The 15,608-nt window shown below is 31.1% G+C and overlaps 1 protein-coding gene across 2 annotated transcripts; it reads right to left on the reverse strand.

Annotated features, from left to right (window-relative positions):
- Positions 1 to 773: 773 nt before the first annotated feature.
- Positions 774 to 14,690, reverse strand: LOC136986395 (transcription factor GATA-4-like). 2 transcript variants are annotated; one of them, XM_067283919.1, is made up of 7 exons: positions 14,330 to 14,686; positions 5,113 to 5,961; positions 3,897 to 4,066; positions 2,771 to 2,842; positions 1,864 to 1,989; positions 1,696 to 1,786; positions 774 to 1,533 (listed from the first exon to the last, which is right to left on the reverse strand). In XM_067283919.1, exons 2-7 carry the CDS (start codon positions 5,948 to 5,950, stop codon positions 1,205 to 1,207), a joined length of 1,626 nt encoding a protein of 541 aa, XP_067140020.1. In that variant the 5' UTR covers positions 5,951 to 5,961; positions 14,330 to 14,686; the 3' UTR covers positions 774 to 1,204. The 2 variants fall into 2 exon arrangements, with proteins under 2 accessions (XP_067140020.1, XP_067140021.1); XM_067283920.1 differs by lacking the exon at positions 2,771 to 2,842 and having other exon boundaries at positions 14,330 to 14,690.
- Positions 14,691 to 15,608: the final 918 nt, after the last annotated feature.

Below are 15,608 nucleotides of genomic sequence, written 5' to 3' on the forward strand. Positions count from 1 at the left end.
AACCTTTCATGAAAAGGCATAAAATAGACTAGTGTGACCATTACTATGCGAAACTGTCCTTGGTTAAAACATTAGAAAACCAACCCAACGTCTAAACTCGAACCCGTTACCTACTCTCTTTAAACCCATTATATCTTTCTTATACTTCATATGGGTCTGTGACCTAACTTTTCTTTGCCTTCGTAGAGGGTAGTAGATCCTATAGATCCATTGATAGAACCTGTAAATCCTATTAATCTATTGATAGAGCCTATAGATCCATTATTAGATCCTATCAAGCATTATACAGACATTTAACAGTGTCTAAGATCAAGTCCCGATTATACTAGAGTGAAAGAATGCCAACAATTTCATATAACACAGGAGTATCGAATATAAAAAGAGAAAATCAAATATAAATATGGTGAGAAAGTATGGCAGAGAATAGGGCACGATGCAAGGTGGAAGCATTATAGTACCGATTTCGTGATCTTAATCGGGATCAATAGTTTTTAAGGATACCCTTATCCCATTTTTATGGTTCCAATGACACCAAAACTATCCCCGCAGGACTTAAGGAGAGATGTTGTTTCTGTCAAGTTCGTTTTTCTACACTGTCAAGCTCATGACGAGCTCATACATGCTCCTAAAAACTCGAGACGTCATTGGCGACACTACTCTATTAATCTAATTATAAGTAACGATAAATTAAATTTTTAAAAATAGATTATAGTTGTCACGTGCGTTAACAGATGGCGCTTTATGTTAATAAGGTGAAATTACGAGAGTAGGGATTATAAATGAACGCCATTTTTATTGCCAAACGTGCGATTACAGTACTAAAAATTTCTTTCTTTTTTTTCTTGTAGAAGAACAGAAACTTATTGTTACATCTTTGGTCTTCTGTATGTTGGCTTTGTACTATTACAGTAACAAAATCGAGTAATTAAATCCGATTTTTTTTAATCAATTAAATACATTTTACTGTAAAATTACAGTCATAATACTGATATATTACACAGAAACGACTTTAAGAATGCAATAATAATAAAAAACACAAACAGAATAACGTACATACATTTTTTGTTTTTCTATATAAGTTCATTCCTAAATTTAGTAGGGATCAAAATAATATTTATCCTAATTTCTAGTTAATATTGGAGACGAATTTCGCGAAATTTTTGACTATTTTTCTCCTGTCGAGCAGTCATTTTAAATGGCACAATTAGTTTGCTGTGTTGTGCACCACCACCGACGGTGCATTGGTGATAACTTTTGTTTCGTTCTCTAAATTTAGTACTCCTGCCGACGCTAAAACTGATGAGGAATAGATTGGAGTCGACATGATGGTTGCAGGTTGATCTAATGGTGACATGTTCAAGCCGTGAAGGTGTCGAGTTAGTATGTCCGAGGAGGGTGTAATGGGCGATGACAGGGATCTTCCTTGAGGGATCGGGCTCATTGTTTTCATATCGTGTCTACTAAGGATGCCCTGGTCAGAATGTGGAGACAGTTGATAGGTCACTTGACATTCTGATGTGGAATTCTTCGGAGCTACCAAAAAACACCAAGTTATAGCCTACTTTCTGCCCTTTTTTAAAATATATGCAACGTTATTCAAACCGCGACTTGTGACAAGTGACTTGTGACACTTCGCCGATTGAGAAACGTTGCGTTTTCAGTTTCAATAATTATGTCCTGGCTTTGTTCTCTTACCAGGTTTCGTTTTGCCTTCTGGATTAGAGTTTTTTGGTTTCCTTTTTCTCGTCTGTATTCCTTCCTTCTTCATGGCTAAAGGCCGGTTGACCTGAGAATATGCCAGAAAACAGTCAAAAATAAGCCTTAAATATACGTTTTATTATTGTTTTTTTTTTAGTAACTTACTCCGTGTAATTTGAAGTATAATCCGCACGCATTGCAAACAGGTTCGCCTTGGTTGTTTCTTCGCCATAGTGTTGTATTCGTGGTCGAACAGTTGGAGCAGGAGAGGCCAGCTCTTCTTGAACTTGTCTATAAAATATAAAATGACGTCACTAAGTATTTACATAATATTAATATTATTATCTACGGATTATTTACAGAAAATTGAATGAATATTTAAGTATTTTTACTCGTTTCCACGCACTTTAACAACAGTAATTCTGCTACAGTAAAGAGCGTGTGAGAGAATAACATTATTTACTGAATTTCTGTAATTATACGAAGTAACAACTAAAAATAGAAGCTAAACATTAAAATAATTTTAAAAAATTCTTGCTAGAATGACTCAAAAAACAGTCTCATATTGGCCGATCCAAGCTATTTTCCTCCATATAAATAATTCGTTTGGACCTAATCAAAAATCAAATCAGACATTTTAGGTTCAAATCTAGATCTTAAATAATTTAGAGCCCTTTAACTTGCAAACTTAAGGCTAAGTAGCCCTTGGGATATCGTTAATTGGGCTTATAATGCAGATGAATCGGGTATAAGCCCACTTTCATACATCAATCGAAGAGCAGATGGGTAGGCCTACCTGAGAAACCACTGAACCGTTATTTACGAGCTCTTTAAGTCATAAATTATCTTGACACGTTACGTCACATTCACTTTTCCGCTTTACTCTCTTTTTGAAAATGTCTTCCCTTATCCCCTGATTTAATAAGTAACTACATTTCTTATATCTAAACTCCGATTTTGTTCGTGAATTACACTAATTATACACATTAATTATAGATCTAAGCAGAGGAAAAAAAAAGCCAATTTTAAGTTAGGAAAGGAAAAAACAAATCATAAAAGACAGAATCCTTACATTTTTCATATGAATGCGGTCTGATCCAACTACTGGTGATAATTTTTCCTGTATTGGTAGCGTTACTTCATTCTGTGAAATAAAAAAATTAATTCTTGATTCTGCCTTAAAGGATTTGTTTATATTAATTTTCTTAATTAACATTATCTTATTCAAAATTAAAGTTTTTAAATATATAAATAGTCCTATCCTAATCACTTATGAGAGATGTTACGCAACAAACACTTGGCCTAAAGTGTAATTTTAAGCTTCCACAATTAACTGAATTTTAATTCTACTTAAATCAGAAAGTTAATTTATGTATTAAATTTTAAAATAATTATAATGTGTAGTTATAATTCTTTCTGTAAAATTTAAATAATTTAAGTTTTTGGAGCCATTAAAATTCGATTTTAAATTAGATATTATTTAATTACGCTTAATTCCTATATATATAAGACTGAAAAAATTAAATTAGAATTAAGTTTTTGTGGCTCCTCCTCATATTTGCTGTTAAAAATCATTGAAAATCTGAGGAAAAGCCGCGAAAAGTCACTGAAAGTCTGAGAGAAAGCCGCAAAAATCACTGAAAAAGCCACAAAAAATCACGCAATTGACGAAAATTAAGGTGTTGGAATTCATAGGCCTACTCAATTCCGTTCAGAATTACTCATATTTGGCAAAATTATGATCGAAATGATCTTCGTAAATTCTTTTCTTTATCTTCTTACGTTATTTACTATTCTAGAAACTTAACAAAACAGAGGAAAATACACCTAAAACCATAAATCATGAGGCCTATCTGCTGATATATCATCCAGTTTACTTTCAAACAACTAGAGCTCTGGTCAGTAAATAACACAATAAAATTCCACAAATAGAACGTTTATTATGTTATACTCGTTGTATTTTAAGTTAAATAACTAGGCCACATGCCAAATATTTAAAAATTATGTGACTAGAGATATGACATCCTTCAAATTATAATTACGTCGAAGTAATCGGTTGGAATTTATGCCAAAACTTTAATTATTTACGCAAAAACAAAAGTTTAGATTGGAATGCCGAACTCAAGGCCTTAACACACGTACTCGGATGACAGTCAAATTTAACAAATAAATTGGTTTGAATCGATTTTTCTGCTTACCATACGTCTCTGGGGTCGCGACATGGGTCTATTTATTCCATTCATCTTATTATAAAGGCCACAAGCATTGCATAAATAGTGTCCAGCATAATCTCTCCTCCATAAAGGCGTGGTGACGGATCCGCAGTTGACACATTCCCTGTCTTCTTGTGTATAATAATCGGAATGATCTGTAAATAATTATAAAAGTTTAATATTTAAATAATAAACCATTCTACGTAAATATAAAGTTGTATTTAACTGAGACAATTTAACACCCACATTAAAATTTGGAAAAAAAAATACAAACTTGACTTTCCCTCATTCTTATCAAACAGGTATTCACTATGTACCTACCTGATAACAACGGCAATAAATGTCTTTATTCACAATTCATTTTATTACAAGTTGTTGTTCGTGTTAAACACATCCTAGTATAAACCTACTTTGTGCATCTCCACCCCAGCCGCACATCTGCTAAATAATTCTAACAAACACCTACTTTCTTGCCGGCCTAAACACTAATTCGAGCATCTAACATCAATAAATATTAATAAATTATTAAATGAACCCACCATTCGGAAAATTTTAGCGGGCGCGCACACGTGGGAATTTCCACAAATCACCCTAAAGTGTTTTAAATTTGAATTTAATAACCTAAATAAATTCCGTGTCTCTTAGAGAATATATAAGGAATTTTTCTACATAAAAAAATTTTATATAAATTATCAGATTGATTTAATGAATAACGAGGCATAAACAGGATCTTGTATAAGGTCGAACCTAATTTGTTGAATGGTAAATGAAGCCGAACGTAAAAGTGCTATCAAGTCATCAAACTGATATAACAAGCTAAACAGACTTAAATATTCAACTATTAAGATATAAGTCTGACTCTTATCTTCCCCCTCTTTGATTTTGGGCATTTGTTGCACACACTCCAATCGCGGAAGACTCTCCAGGACAATAAAGATTTTATACACTGATTTGTGCCAAAGAAAGGTCTCTATCTAGAGCAACTGCCCTATAATATCATATTATAGTTACATTTAGTTATCTAGAAGCTTAAAAAGTATGTTTAAGCTACTCTAGCATAAAACCCTTCAAGTGCAGGAGTGCGGATTTTGGAAGCGGAAAGGCACGCATTTCTATAATACTGGGCCATCCCCTTAAACAAATAGGTATAAATCTTAATGATAAATGGTTCTTTTGACTATATCTATAGTTTTTATCTTACCTGGACTTAGCCTTCTGCCCATGCTGTCTAAGGAGTAAGGTGGGGGATGCTGAATTGTCGACACTGTCGGGCTGTCGTACAGGCTCCAGTTTGGTTGATCTTGTCGTAAATATGTAGATGTAAAGCTGGAGTATCCGTTGGTACGTGACAGTTCGTTAGGATCTACTGGGGAGAGCCCACCGTGTCCCATGTTCAGGTGAGAGCCCTGAGAGAGCGCCGATGTCGAGGTCATGCCGTATGACGCACTTACTTGATGATCCGAAGGATTAGTGGTCCAAACTCCGGAATTTACAGATTGAGCCGATGATGGGCTAACGTACGACATTGGTAAAACGGCCAGGGTGTTGGACGGTGGGTATACCGTTGCCGTACCCATCCCGGACGGCGGTGGTACCAAATTGGTGAGATGATCCACGTGATGGCCGTAATTAGGCACGGGACTCAGGCTACCGTGTTTACCTGTCAATGTGAAGATGTCGTGATGGCCATATCCGGGGCTGTTTGCCATGCTGTGTTGTACAGGAGCCATGCTTGCATATGTGCTCACCATAGCCGGCGTGGTGGCGCTGTGGTAGAGATACTCCCTGTCTTCGACAGTCGGGACTGTTTCGACTGGCGTCAATGTCTTAAGATTTTGGGTGGAGCCTGACTGGCTTAAACTCTCCTGTAGTGGACTCCCTGAATACCTGGTAACTGCAACTGGGGCCGGACCTTGGGGTCCTGAAGGGCTTTCTGGGTGCAGAGAACTGTGTGGGGGTGTATGAGCCGGGGTGTGGTTGTTGGCCGTTTCTATCTCCCCCTCCGGAGTTGCTTCATCCGACCAACCTTGCTGATCCATAAGGGATGTTCCTGAAAGATAAAAACAAAAGATTGCACACGAAATGAAACAATTTCCATGATTTCGCAGTTCGGAAACGGGTGAGGAAGTATTGATTTATTTTTGGTTCCCCTACCCACGAAACACCCACTCAATTGACCTTTGACACTTTCGGGGTCACTCCTCAGTTAGTATGGATATTTTGTTCTAGATTATATAACACTACTAACTTTTATAAATATTTTTTTAATAAATAAAATTAAATTAATAACACTCGTTTAATTTTCTACACCGGTTTATCTAAATAACTACTCAAATAATCAATTAAATCATCATTAAATCGACTTAAAATTAAATTTAATTTTGCCTTTATAAGTAAAAACAAGCTAAAATGTAATTCAAATTCGAATTATTTTCGTTAAATCTGCACCGAATAATATGTAGAGGAGCGAATAAAATACGTAAATATAAGTGAAAATATTTATCTTCTTTATCATTTTATCCAATTAATTTACTTAAAAGTAGCGAGTTAGCATATTAATTTAAATTCGAAAGACAAGCATCGAGATGTTAGCTCATAAAACAGCCTTAAATAGCCTAGTTTTAAGGCATAACTTTTGACAGTTTTAAAAGTAAAATTTGAACAAACTGGTTTATGATTTTGTCAAAAAAAAAAAAAAAAAAAAAAAAGTAAGTTTGGAGTGAACTAGTTCTTGAATCAAGGTTGGTATCAAATATGAGATCAAAATAAAATATATCTTTGAAGAAAATAAGAAAAATAAAGCTGATAAATTATGAGTTTTATGTGCGTGTACAGCATCCAGATTTCTTATTTAAGTGGTAATGTTTGAAATGTTTACAGCTTAATTGTAATACTTCGTAAATATATTTAAATTCTAATCTTGATTATTTAATTTTCATAACTAAATCAATTCTACATCTCAATTAAATGTAAAAGAAAATTCATTAAATGTAGACGAATATAAACGCCCTTAATAAAGCTATATTAAGATAAATATAACCTTGTATACATATATTTTAATTGTTCTGATAACTTTATTTTGCTTTCAAAATTTATTTTCTCCTAATTTATATAGTTTGTCTGGCCCTTAAGATGCTGGAATGTCTACATCATGTGTTGGAAGGATGTCTCCTCCTAAAGTTACTAAGCTCTGCAGAGAAAATTTAGTTATATCTCTTAATATATCTATTAAATTACAACAATAATATTGAAGACAAGTTTAATCTAAATTGGAATGATGATTAAGTTTTAAAAATTTATCAAGTTTAAAAATCACCTTTAAAATTATCTAGGGCCTACAATGAAGTCAAAAGATGAACTATCGTAAATAATTTGAAATTATTTTTTCTTTTGTTTGTTTATAGTTTGAAATAAAAGGATTTATGTGGTACTACTACAATTACTGAAGAACTAGCCTAGAATTCTTAGAAATAATTAACAAATGCAACTATGTGTAATGCTTCATTTAACATTAGTAAATACTTATTGAATCCAGTCTTGCAGACATAATTCGAAATGCCTAAGCAGTTTAAACTCATTTATGCTCGAGATTTTAAGAGTTTATACCAATTAACGTTTAAAATTCTAAATTAAAGTTAAATTAATGCATGAAATTCTAAATTAAAGTTAAATTAATGCTTGAAATTCTAAATTAAAATTAATTTTAAATGGTAAAAAATTACAAAAGAAGTAAAAAATACAAAAAAGTATTATAATTTTCAGTTCTATTATTAAAAAATATATACATTTTTATTTTTATATTATTTAATTAGATTATTTTTTTTTGTTTTTAAACAAGATACATAAATTACTGAAGAGTAATTTAAGTACAAAGTATTTATATCTCATTGTATCAGGAGTAATCACTTTAAAATAAATTTTATAATAATAATGTAAAATAGCTTAGAAAAATATTAATTTTTAATTTAAAATGTTAAAAATTTTTAGTGCTTTGTTGATATAAACGTATTACATGATAAAGGGTTGTCAGTTAATTTACTTAATATTTAATTCGCTTTGAACCTTAATTTACATAAAAATAATTTACTTAAAATTTTACAGTTTTAACATTTTAGAGACAAATATTCATGTTTACTACATTAATATAATGTTAAATTATTGAAAACTAATTTATAAAATTTACTAATTAGACTATAAAATATTATTTTTTAAAATTATATTTATGATTAAATTCTAAATATTTTAGCAAAAAATGTTGCATATATTTTTAAAATATATACAGTCAAACCTGTGAAGAACGGCCACTGACGGAGACATTAAAACATTGTCCATATTTTGTATGTATTTTTGTTCAACGTTCTTGAAATAATGGCCGCCTTTTAGAGGTGTCCGTATTGGAAGATTTTACTGTATTTATTAGTTTCTAATTATTCTATAAATTAATATCTCAAAAATACGCGCTATTACATACGTTTTCACGCCTTAGAACCAGGACCAATTAAAACGTTTCTTTTAAGCTTAAAATATCCTAAAGATTTTAAAAAATTTTTAAGTAAATTAATTAATTATAAACTAGTTTTATGTAAAGTAATTTATAAATTAATTAAATTATAGAAAATTATCATATTTATAATAAATCTTACTCAGCCACTGTATTACTCTATCCACTGGGTTAACTGTCTGCAGACACATCTTCAAAGTTAGCTGCAGTAACGAGATCAAAGGATTTTACGGGCTATATGACAATTTACTCCTGTATAATATATTCCTGTATAATTTTAAATATAAGGATAATGCTATACGGCTGGTTGAATGGTTTGGGCGGAATAGAGCATCTGGACACGTTGGCGATGCACCAAGGGACGTCTAACGGTAGGACTATAGAAAACTTGGCCCTATTTATTTGTTTTGCACGTGAACGATATTTAGAAACTCTACTTTGTGGTACGAACTCGCAACCAATTACCACTTTTCTGTGGTCTCAGTCATCCTGCCATTGGTGGGCTGCTAATTAGTTAAATGACTGCACTTAGCCCTTCAGCAAAATGTGGTGAAAAGAGATGACTACCTAAATACAGGAAGTTCAAAATGGAAGTAAAGCGATTCTCAAATTTTAAAGCTTACAACAAGTATTTTTGTTAAACAATTGAATTAATGGATAAATAATAGTAAGTGGTAGTTACCAATAACAATTATCGTGAAACAAAGAGAAGTGTTCTTTTTGTAATAATTAGCAACACTATTTTAGTGTTTATATTGTTTACAATTTTTTTTTCTTTTTTTCTAAGAATTGTCTTTAGGGTTGACAATACTCAACCTTACAGACAATTCTTCAAACTGTTTTGTAAGTTTTAAGAGCATACGAAGCTTGAGGATATTTTAGGAAAGTGGCATGATCATAAGGAACTGTCCATAAATGACGTCCACACTGGAAGGGGAGAGGAGTTGAACTTCCAATTTATTTCATTAAATTTTACACAATTTATTACATTTTAATACTCATAAAGTGATAAAGATTTTGAAGGGGGTTGAGTTTTGTTGGATGCCCGAAGAGGGGAGGGGTTACGGAAACTTGGACAAACTGGGACAATGGGGGATGGGGAGTAAAAATTCAAGAAAAATTTTTTTATATATTAAATGTAAACAGTTTAATTGTAAGTAATCATCAAAATAGAATACTTTATAAATTGTAACTTTTATGTACAGTACTTTAATTTTTATAGTACAATCAGAGGGCCAAACTAGTAATTTTTGCCGAAATGCATATTGTAAAAGGAAGTATGTTATTGAATAAAATATCTTTCTAAATGTAATAATTATTCACAAGATCTCAATTGTAAGTGAGATCATCCCGTAATCTCAACCACAATATTTTAGTGTTTATATTAATTATTAAATAATAATATCCTAATTATAGGTCATACGTTCACCAAATTAAAATTTTAAGGTTTTCTTTCTACGTTTTTTTCAGCCGCAAAACTTTAAATTAGCCTAACTCTAATTTTTACATTTTCTTCCGCTTCAATTTCAGCCAAAGATAGGCAATTTAAATGTGTGTGGAATATTGAATTTTGTAAATAATATTTTAATCTACTAAAAGACATTTTTATTGTTGCCATTCTCACAGGAAGTGGCAACAACAAAAAGGCAAATCCCTTTCTGCCCAAATTGGCAGAAAGAGAAATTGCCTGGGGAACCCCACCAATAGGGGGCCCCTCAAAAAATTTCCTCAAGGAAAAATGTCTATAGTCAACACTGTACAGTACAGTACGAGGGCCTCTTAATTCAAATTCACCTGTGAAGCTATAACGCGCGCCACTGTAACTCAACAGGATATTTAAAATATAAAAATTAGTTACAGTTTTCTTTTTCAAGAATCGTTTTTAGGGTTGACAATACTCAATCGTATAGACAATTTTTTCCACTGTTTTGTAAGTCAATAACATTACGAAGTCAGGATATTTTAGGAAAATGGCATAAATACGTTCGAATTTTAAAGTATTATTGCAATGTAGTTTGAAAAACTAATAAATATTTGTTTAATTTATTGAATATTAAAATCGATAAAATTTCGGCACAGAATTGCTTAGAACTTACTGAGAAAACTAGAAGAAGAGGGGTTGTTCATTACTCGTAGTTTTTGAGCAACTTTTGACACGCCCTCTCAGTTGTGTACAATGATTTGACATTTGACAGACTCCCTCCCCTTTAATTACGAGTATAACAGTTCATGGATCTCTGGGTAGTTTATTCACATGATTAATAAGTAGGCTTATAGGAAATTCGTATCTTATTAACACTACTAAAAATTCCCTCCCCATCGTGTATGTACTTTCTCTAACTTCTTAAACTGTAGGCCTACATGACCCACTATGAAAAATCAACATTTTATGCCTAAATAAACTAATAAATTTCATAAATCTGTGTTCAATAAATTGAAAAATTGATATTTTATTGTGTCTAAAACATTAAAACTTTAAAATTTTATGTAAATTAGGGATTTAAAGCGAATTAAATCATACAAAAATTAGTGAAAATCCCTATAAAATCTGTACATCCTGTAGAATAAGCTCCAACGATTAAAATATAAATATTTAAAAAAATTTATGGTATAAAATAACAAAATTCATTTTTAAAGTATTAATATTATTCCTGTCATCTAAACGAAATTACATTACAAATAAAATTTTAAAAAATTGCATTTTACACATAAATTCCTTCACATTAGTTAATGAATCTTACTAAAAATTACAAAAATCAAGTTAAAAAATATAAAAATTTATTAGTAAAAGTGCTTTATATCATTTAAAAGTGTTCAAATTAATTCTAAACACACAAAGATTTAAACTTTTTTAATTTTAAAGATTATCCAGTGGGATAATTTGGTTCGCAAGTCATCAAGTACGATTTATTCGTTCGCGATATAGTGCTACAATGGTCTTTATTTATAAGAATTCTTTTACATCCTAAATGCATTAAACTGAGGTTTCATATGTGATCACTAACGACCACCTAAAGATGTGAAGCGGTTTATCAGGGTTTACTGTCATTTGAGGATCGGTGGACGAATTAATTTTTATTAAGTAGCCTATATATTATTATTTTCTTTTAAAATTTTATTAAAATAAAACATGCAATTTTTTCATTTATACTATTTTTAATTTATTGTTTTGTATCGGTATAGAAAAGGGGTTGGAAAGCAGAAAAGGTTGAAACCCCCCTTTAAATAAGGAAAATAATTTTAAAAATATTTTTGTAGAATTTCTGAGATAATTTTAAGCGAATTTAGTTTCAATAAAACCAAAAAATTCTTTAAGAATTATTAAAAATATTAAAAATTGTAGTATTGATTATACCTTACCTTAATTTAATTGCCTTTAATTTAACCAAAATAATAATTGAATTTGTACTGTACGTTCTATTTCACAATTTATATATATTGAAGCGCTCAAAATACAATATAGTCCTTTGTAATGTTTGTATGTCTGGATGTAAATTTATAAATTAACTTAGTGACGAAGTATTTATTTTTTTAAAAGGAAATTTTTAAAGCATTTTATAAAATTTTGAGAAATTCCACTATAATTATATCATAATAAATGTAAATAATTATTAATAGAAGAGTAAATACGTGTACAGTACATAAAGTAAATACATGATGAAATATATTTTTCAGTAAAATTAATATTTAATATTATTAAATTTAATAATTTAAGGTTTATAAAATTAAAAATTTTTATGTAGGACGACTCAAAAGTCTCCATTAAAAAACACACGATTTTTAATGCGTACATACACATAACTTCATACATGCTAACACGCTTTTACCATAAATGGAAGAGGTTTGTATGTACTGCATACACACAGCTTACAGCCCTTTCCTCACTCAGTATAACTATATTACTTATAGTCTAACATAAGTCAATAAATAATTATTTAATAATTAATTTATTGTTATATTCTACAGTAATTTATTTTTTAATTTTATATATTGCAATATATATACATAGCGTATAAAACTACCTAATGAAAGAATAGGCTTATAATTATATGTCATATACACCAACTTATACGTATGTTATATACTATAATATAAAATATATATTTAATGAAATATCATAATTATATTTCTATAGCATATTTATATATAAAATACATCAAAAATAATATTTTTACATTTTTTAGAATCAGTAAATAATGCTTATGGGTCTATAAAATCGGACGAAATCAACAGATGGTCAATTTATCCGCCCAAATGTTTCTATTGAATTTACTAATTAATCGCTCTACTTCACATATAACTAATTCATTTCATAAATTTTAGTTATAAAAATTAATCATAGATTTAGCCAAAGTAGAAGATTAAATTAATAAATAATTCCTTCGTGGAAAGACTAAGGGTCTGAACGGGAACGGATTTGCAATAAGCTTGCGACCTGACGTATCATTAAAATTAATTTAAAATTATTAAATTTAATAATTTATAAGGCTTATAAAATGTAAAATTTATACATGGTGTTTCAAACACTATTAAAAAAACGCGCGATGTTTATGGAGGCTTGTGATGCGTGGGTACGTGTCATGGTTTTGCCATGAATGGAAGAAGTTCTTATGTACTGTACAGTACATTCTGAAAACACATTTTTATGTGTAATATTGTTTAATAGAAGGGAATGGCCCGTAATTTGTTACTTGTAGTACTAGCCATTAGCTGAAACCAATAGCTTAGGGCCAGAAAATAACGAATGACTGGCCCTTCTCTCGCTGTGGCTCGAATTTTATGTAAAGAACAATTTTAAGCCTTTGGTTTTTTACTTTTGACAGTAAATTTCATTAAGATTCAAACATTGTATTGTGAAAGCTATTTTACTTTCCATATCTGTATTAAAATTAGCCTTTAAAACATCAATTTTAATCATTCATTGTACAGTATACTGTTAAAATTCTATTAAATTGCCTAAATATGTAATTGAAAGCAGTATTTATTAGCTTTTTATTACAGAATTTGTTTTCCGAACTTACCTAGCATCTGTAGTATCTACAGATGCTAGGTAAGTTCGGAAAACAAATTCTGTAATAAAAAGCTAATAAATACTGCTTTCAATTACATATTTAGGCAATTTATTATAGACTTTTTAGTGCTTCCACTTCATCGAGTATGAATTTCTCAGTGAAACCAGTAGGCTATTCACTGAAGGTAACGAAACTGAAACTTTCAGTATTAATTTTAACAGATCAAGACACTTTTGAAGTTTAGGCTTATTAAATGTATCATTTTATAACATTTCGGCAATAGAATTCTTAAATTTATCCATGTGGGTCTAAAGATAGATATACAGCACATTGCTCCTGAAACCTGAACCAAATTTCTTAAAAACTTACTGAAATAGCTTCGAATTATGTTTCAAACTTATGAAAAACTAATTTACAGTGAATCATATATCCAGATTGCCTCACAGAGAGGAAAAATTTGTAAAAACGCATTATAGAGTTGCGTCACACAAGCGACCGCCATGAGGAGAGGCGTACCACACAAACTGAAGTCGGCCATCTTGCACACGAAAGTCCATAGCCAACTTCGATAGTTCTTACCTTATAATTCAATTATCTTTATTAAACTTGATAAGTAATCAAGTGGACAGAAGATAAAACGAAAAGATGCCTAAAATCACAATTCGACGTAAAATCTACTCATTTAAAACTAAGATATATAACATAACAACCGCAGATTTTAGATAATCCCGCAAATATTGAGACTCAGATAAGATGAATTGTCCAGAGATATCAAGAGCCTGATTAAAATTTCGAATCGGACACTACGGTCCTAAAGGAGGAGGTGGCCACGCAGTGAAACTAAGGTAATTATTGCCATATTGTATTGTAATCTTTATGGTTAAAGTATACGAGCGGAGACTTACCGATCGTTTTCGTAGTTCTACACGGTTGTTCCTTATGGACAAAGAGAATGGAACATTGGCTTCAAAACTTTATAATGACGTCTTATACTTTACTCATTGTTTCCTAGTCTTCGATTTGGCGTTGTTGACTTTTAGACGACGAAATGTATTTTCATTGGTTCAGCCTTGAATTTTACAAATACGCTGAGCTATCTGCTGAAAGATGGACTATGATCTGAAGCTGTTTGCGACCACCTTTTCACATGGCAACTGCTGATAAGGACACTGTTTCAACCAGGTTGTTGTTAGGTTATGCAGAGGTAGTACATAGAAACAGTTTTTTAAAAATATATCCTCCCTTATTTGGAAAAGAATCGCTTTCCAACATCCGATTCCTCCTGAAGTCTCGCTCATTGCAACGTCTCTTCTGATCAAAATCGAGATAGATTCCTCGTTTTAAATTAAACAGATTTCGAGATTAGAAGATAATCTTATTAAATCTCAAATTAGATTTATTTATGTTTATCATATTACGGTACTTTACTGTATCTGGAAAGATAGCAATTTTGAGATTTTATAAAATAAGCCCTATCTACTTTCTGATAAGTTCATCATCCCGCAGGAATAGTGTCCCGTTTGCATTTAATCATATAACACTGCTAGAAATCTCTATGTAAACAGGTTGGGATCATAAATTGTTCAAATGCAGAAACGGATAAGAGAGCAGTTTTCTCCTTTTCTAACGGAAAAAATATGGGAAGGGCATTATTCAGATATTTAGAACACTTACGCAGCTAGATGTAAACAGTGTGTGAGCATGGTTTATCAGATTAATTAACTCGTTTCGAATGGGTCTAATTACTTAATTTTTCACAGCTAAAGGTTTAAGAAATTACTGCTTTGTGTACATTTTAAATTATCTGTAGTTATAGATATGGCTCATTCCAGCTGAGATGGATATGTCTACGCAAATGTCTCGATACAGCCACAGCGAGTAAATGCACAGCTGCTCATGACTATCATCTGTTGTTTTCCTCCATAAACTCAACAATATGTCGTTACAAAGGTCATGTCAATTTGGAACCAAGGATCTGTGCATAAACAAGTCAAATTTAACGTAAGGCATTTAAATTTCTTACACTTAAGTTTAAGTTCCAATCGATTTTTACATTTTTTTCTTTTGCTTTTGCGTCTTATTAATATAATTTTTTTTTCAAAGTTATCGCATTTTGCTAGATTTCGACACAATAACCATTTATCAAGCCGTGTGCGACATAATTCACGCCTCTCGTTGCCTAAT

This window comes from Centruroides vittatus, unplaced genomic scaffold (assembly GCF_030686945.1).
Source record: "Centruroides vittatus isolate TY-2023 unplaced genomic scaffold, ASM3068694v2 scaffold_1015, whole genome shotgun sequence".
In the NCBI taxonomy this organism is placed as follows: Eukaryota; Metazoa; Arthropoda; class Arachnida; order Scorpiones; family Buthidae; genus Centruroides; species Centruroides vittatus.

Excerpts from the sequence above, each read along its gene's own strand:
- LOC136986395 (XM_067283919.1), bottom strand. The coding sequence starts at position 5,950 with ATGGATCAGCAAGGTTGGTCGGATGAAGCAACTCCGGAGGGGGAGATA. Across the intron at positions 2,843-3,896 it reads CGCGACCCCAGAGACGTATG|AATGAAGTAACGCTACCAAT; the intron begins GTAAGCAGAAAA and ends TTTATTTCACAG. Across the intron at positions 1,787-1,863 it reads TATACTTCAAATTACACGGA|GTCAACCGGCCTTTAGCCAT; the intron begins GTAAGTTACTAA and ends GCATATTCTCAG.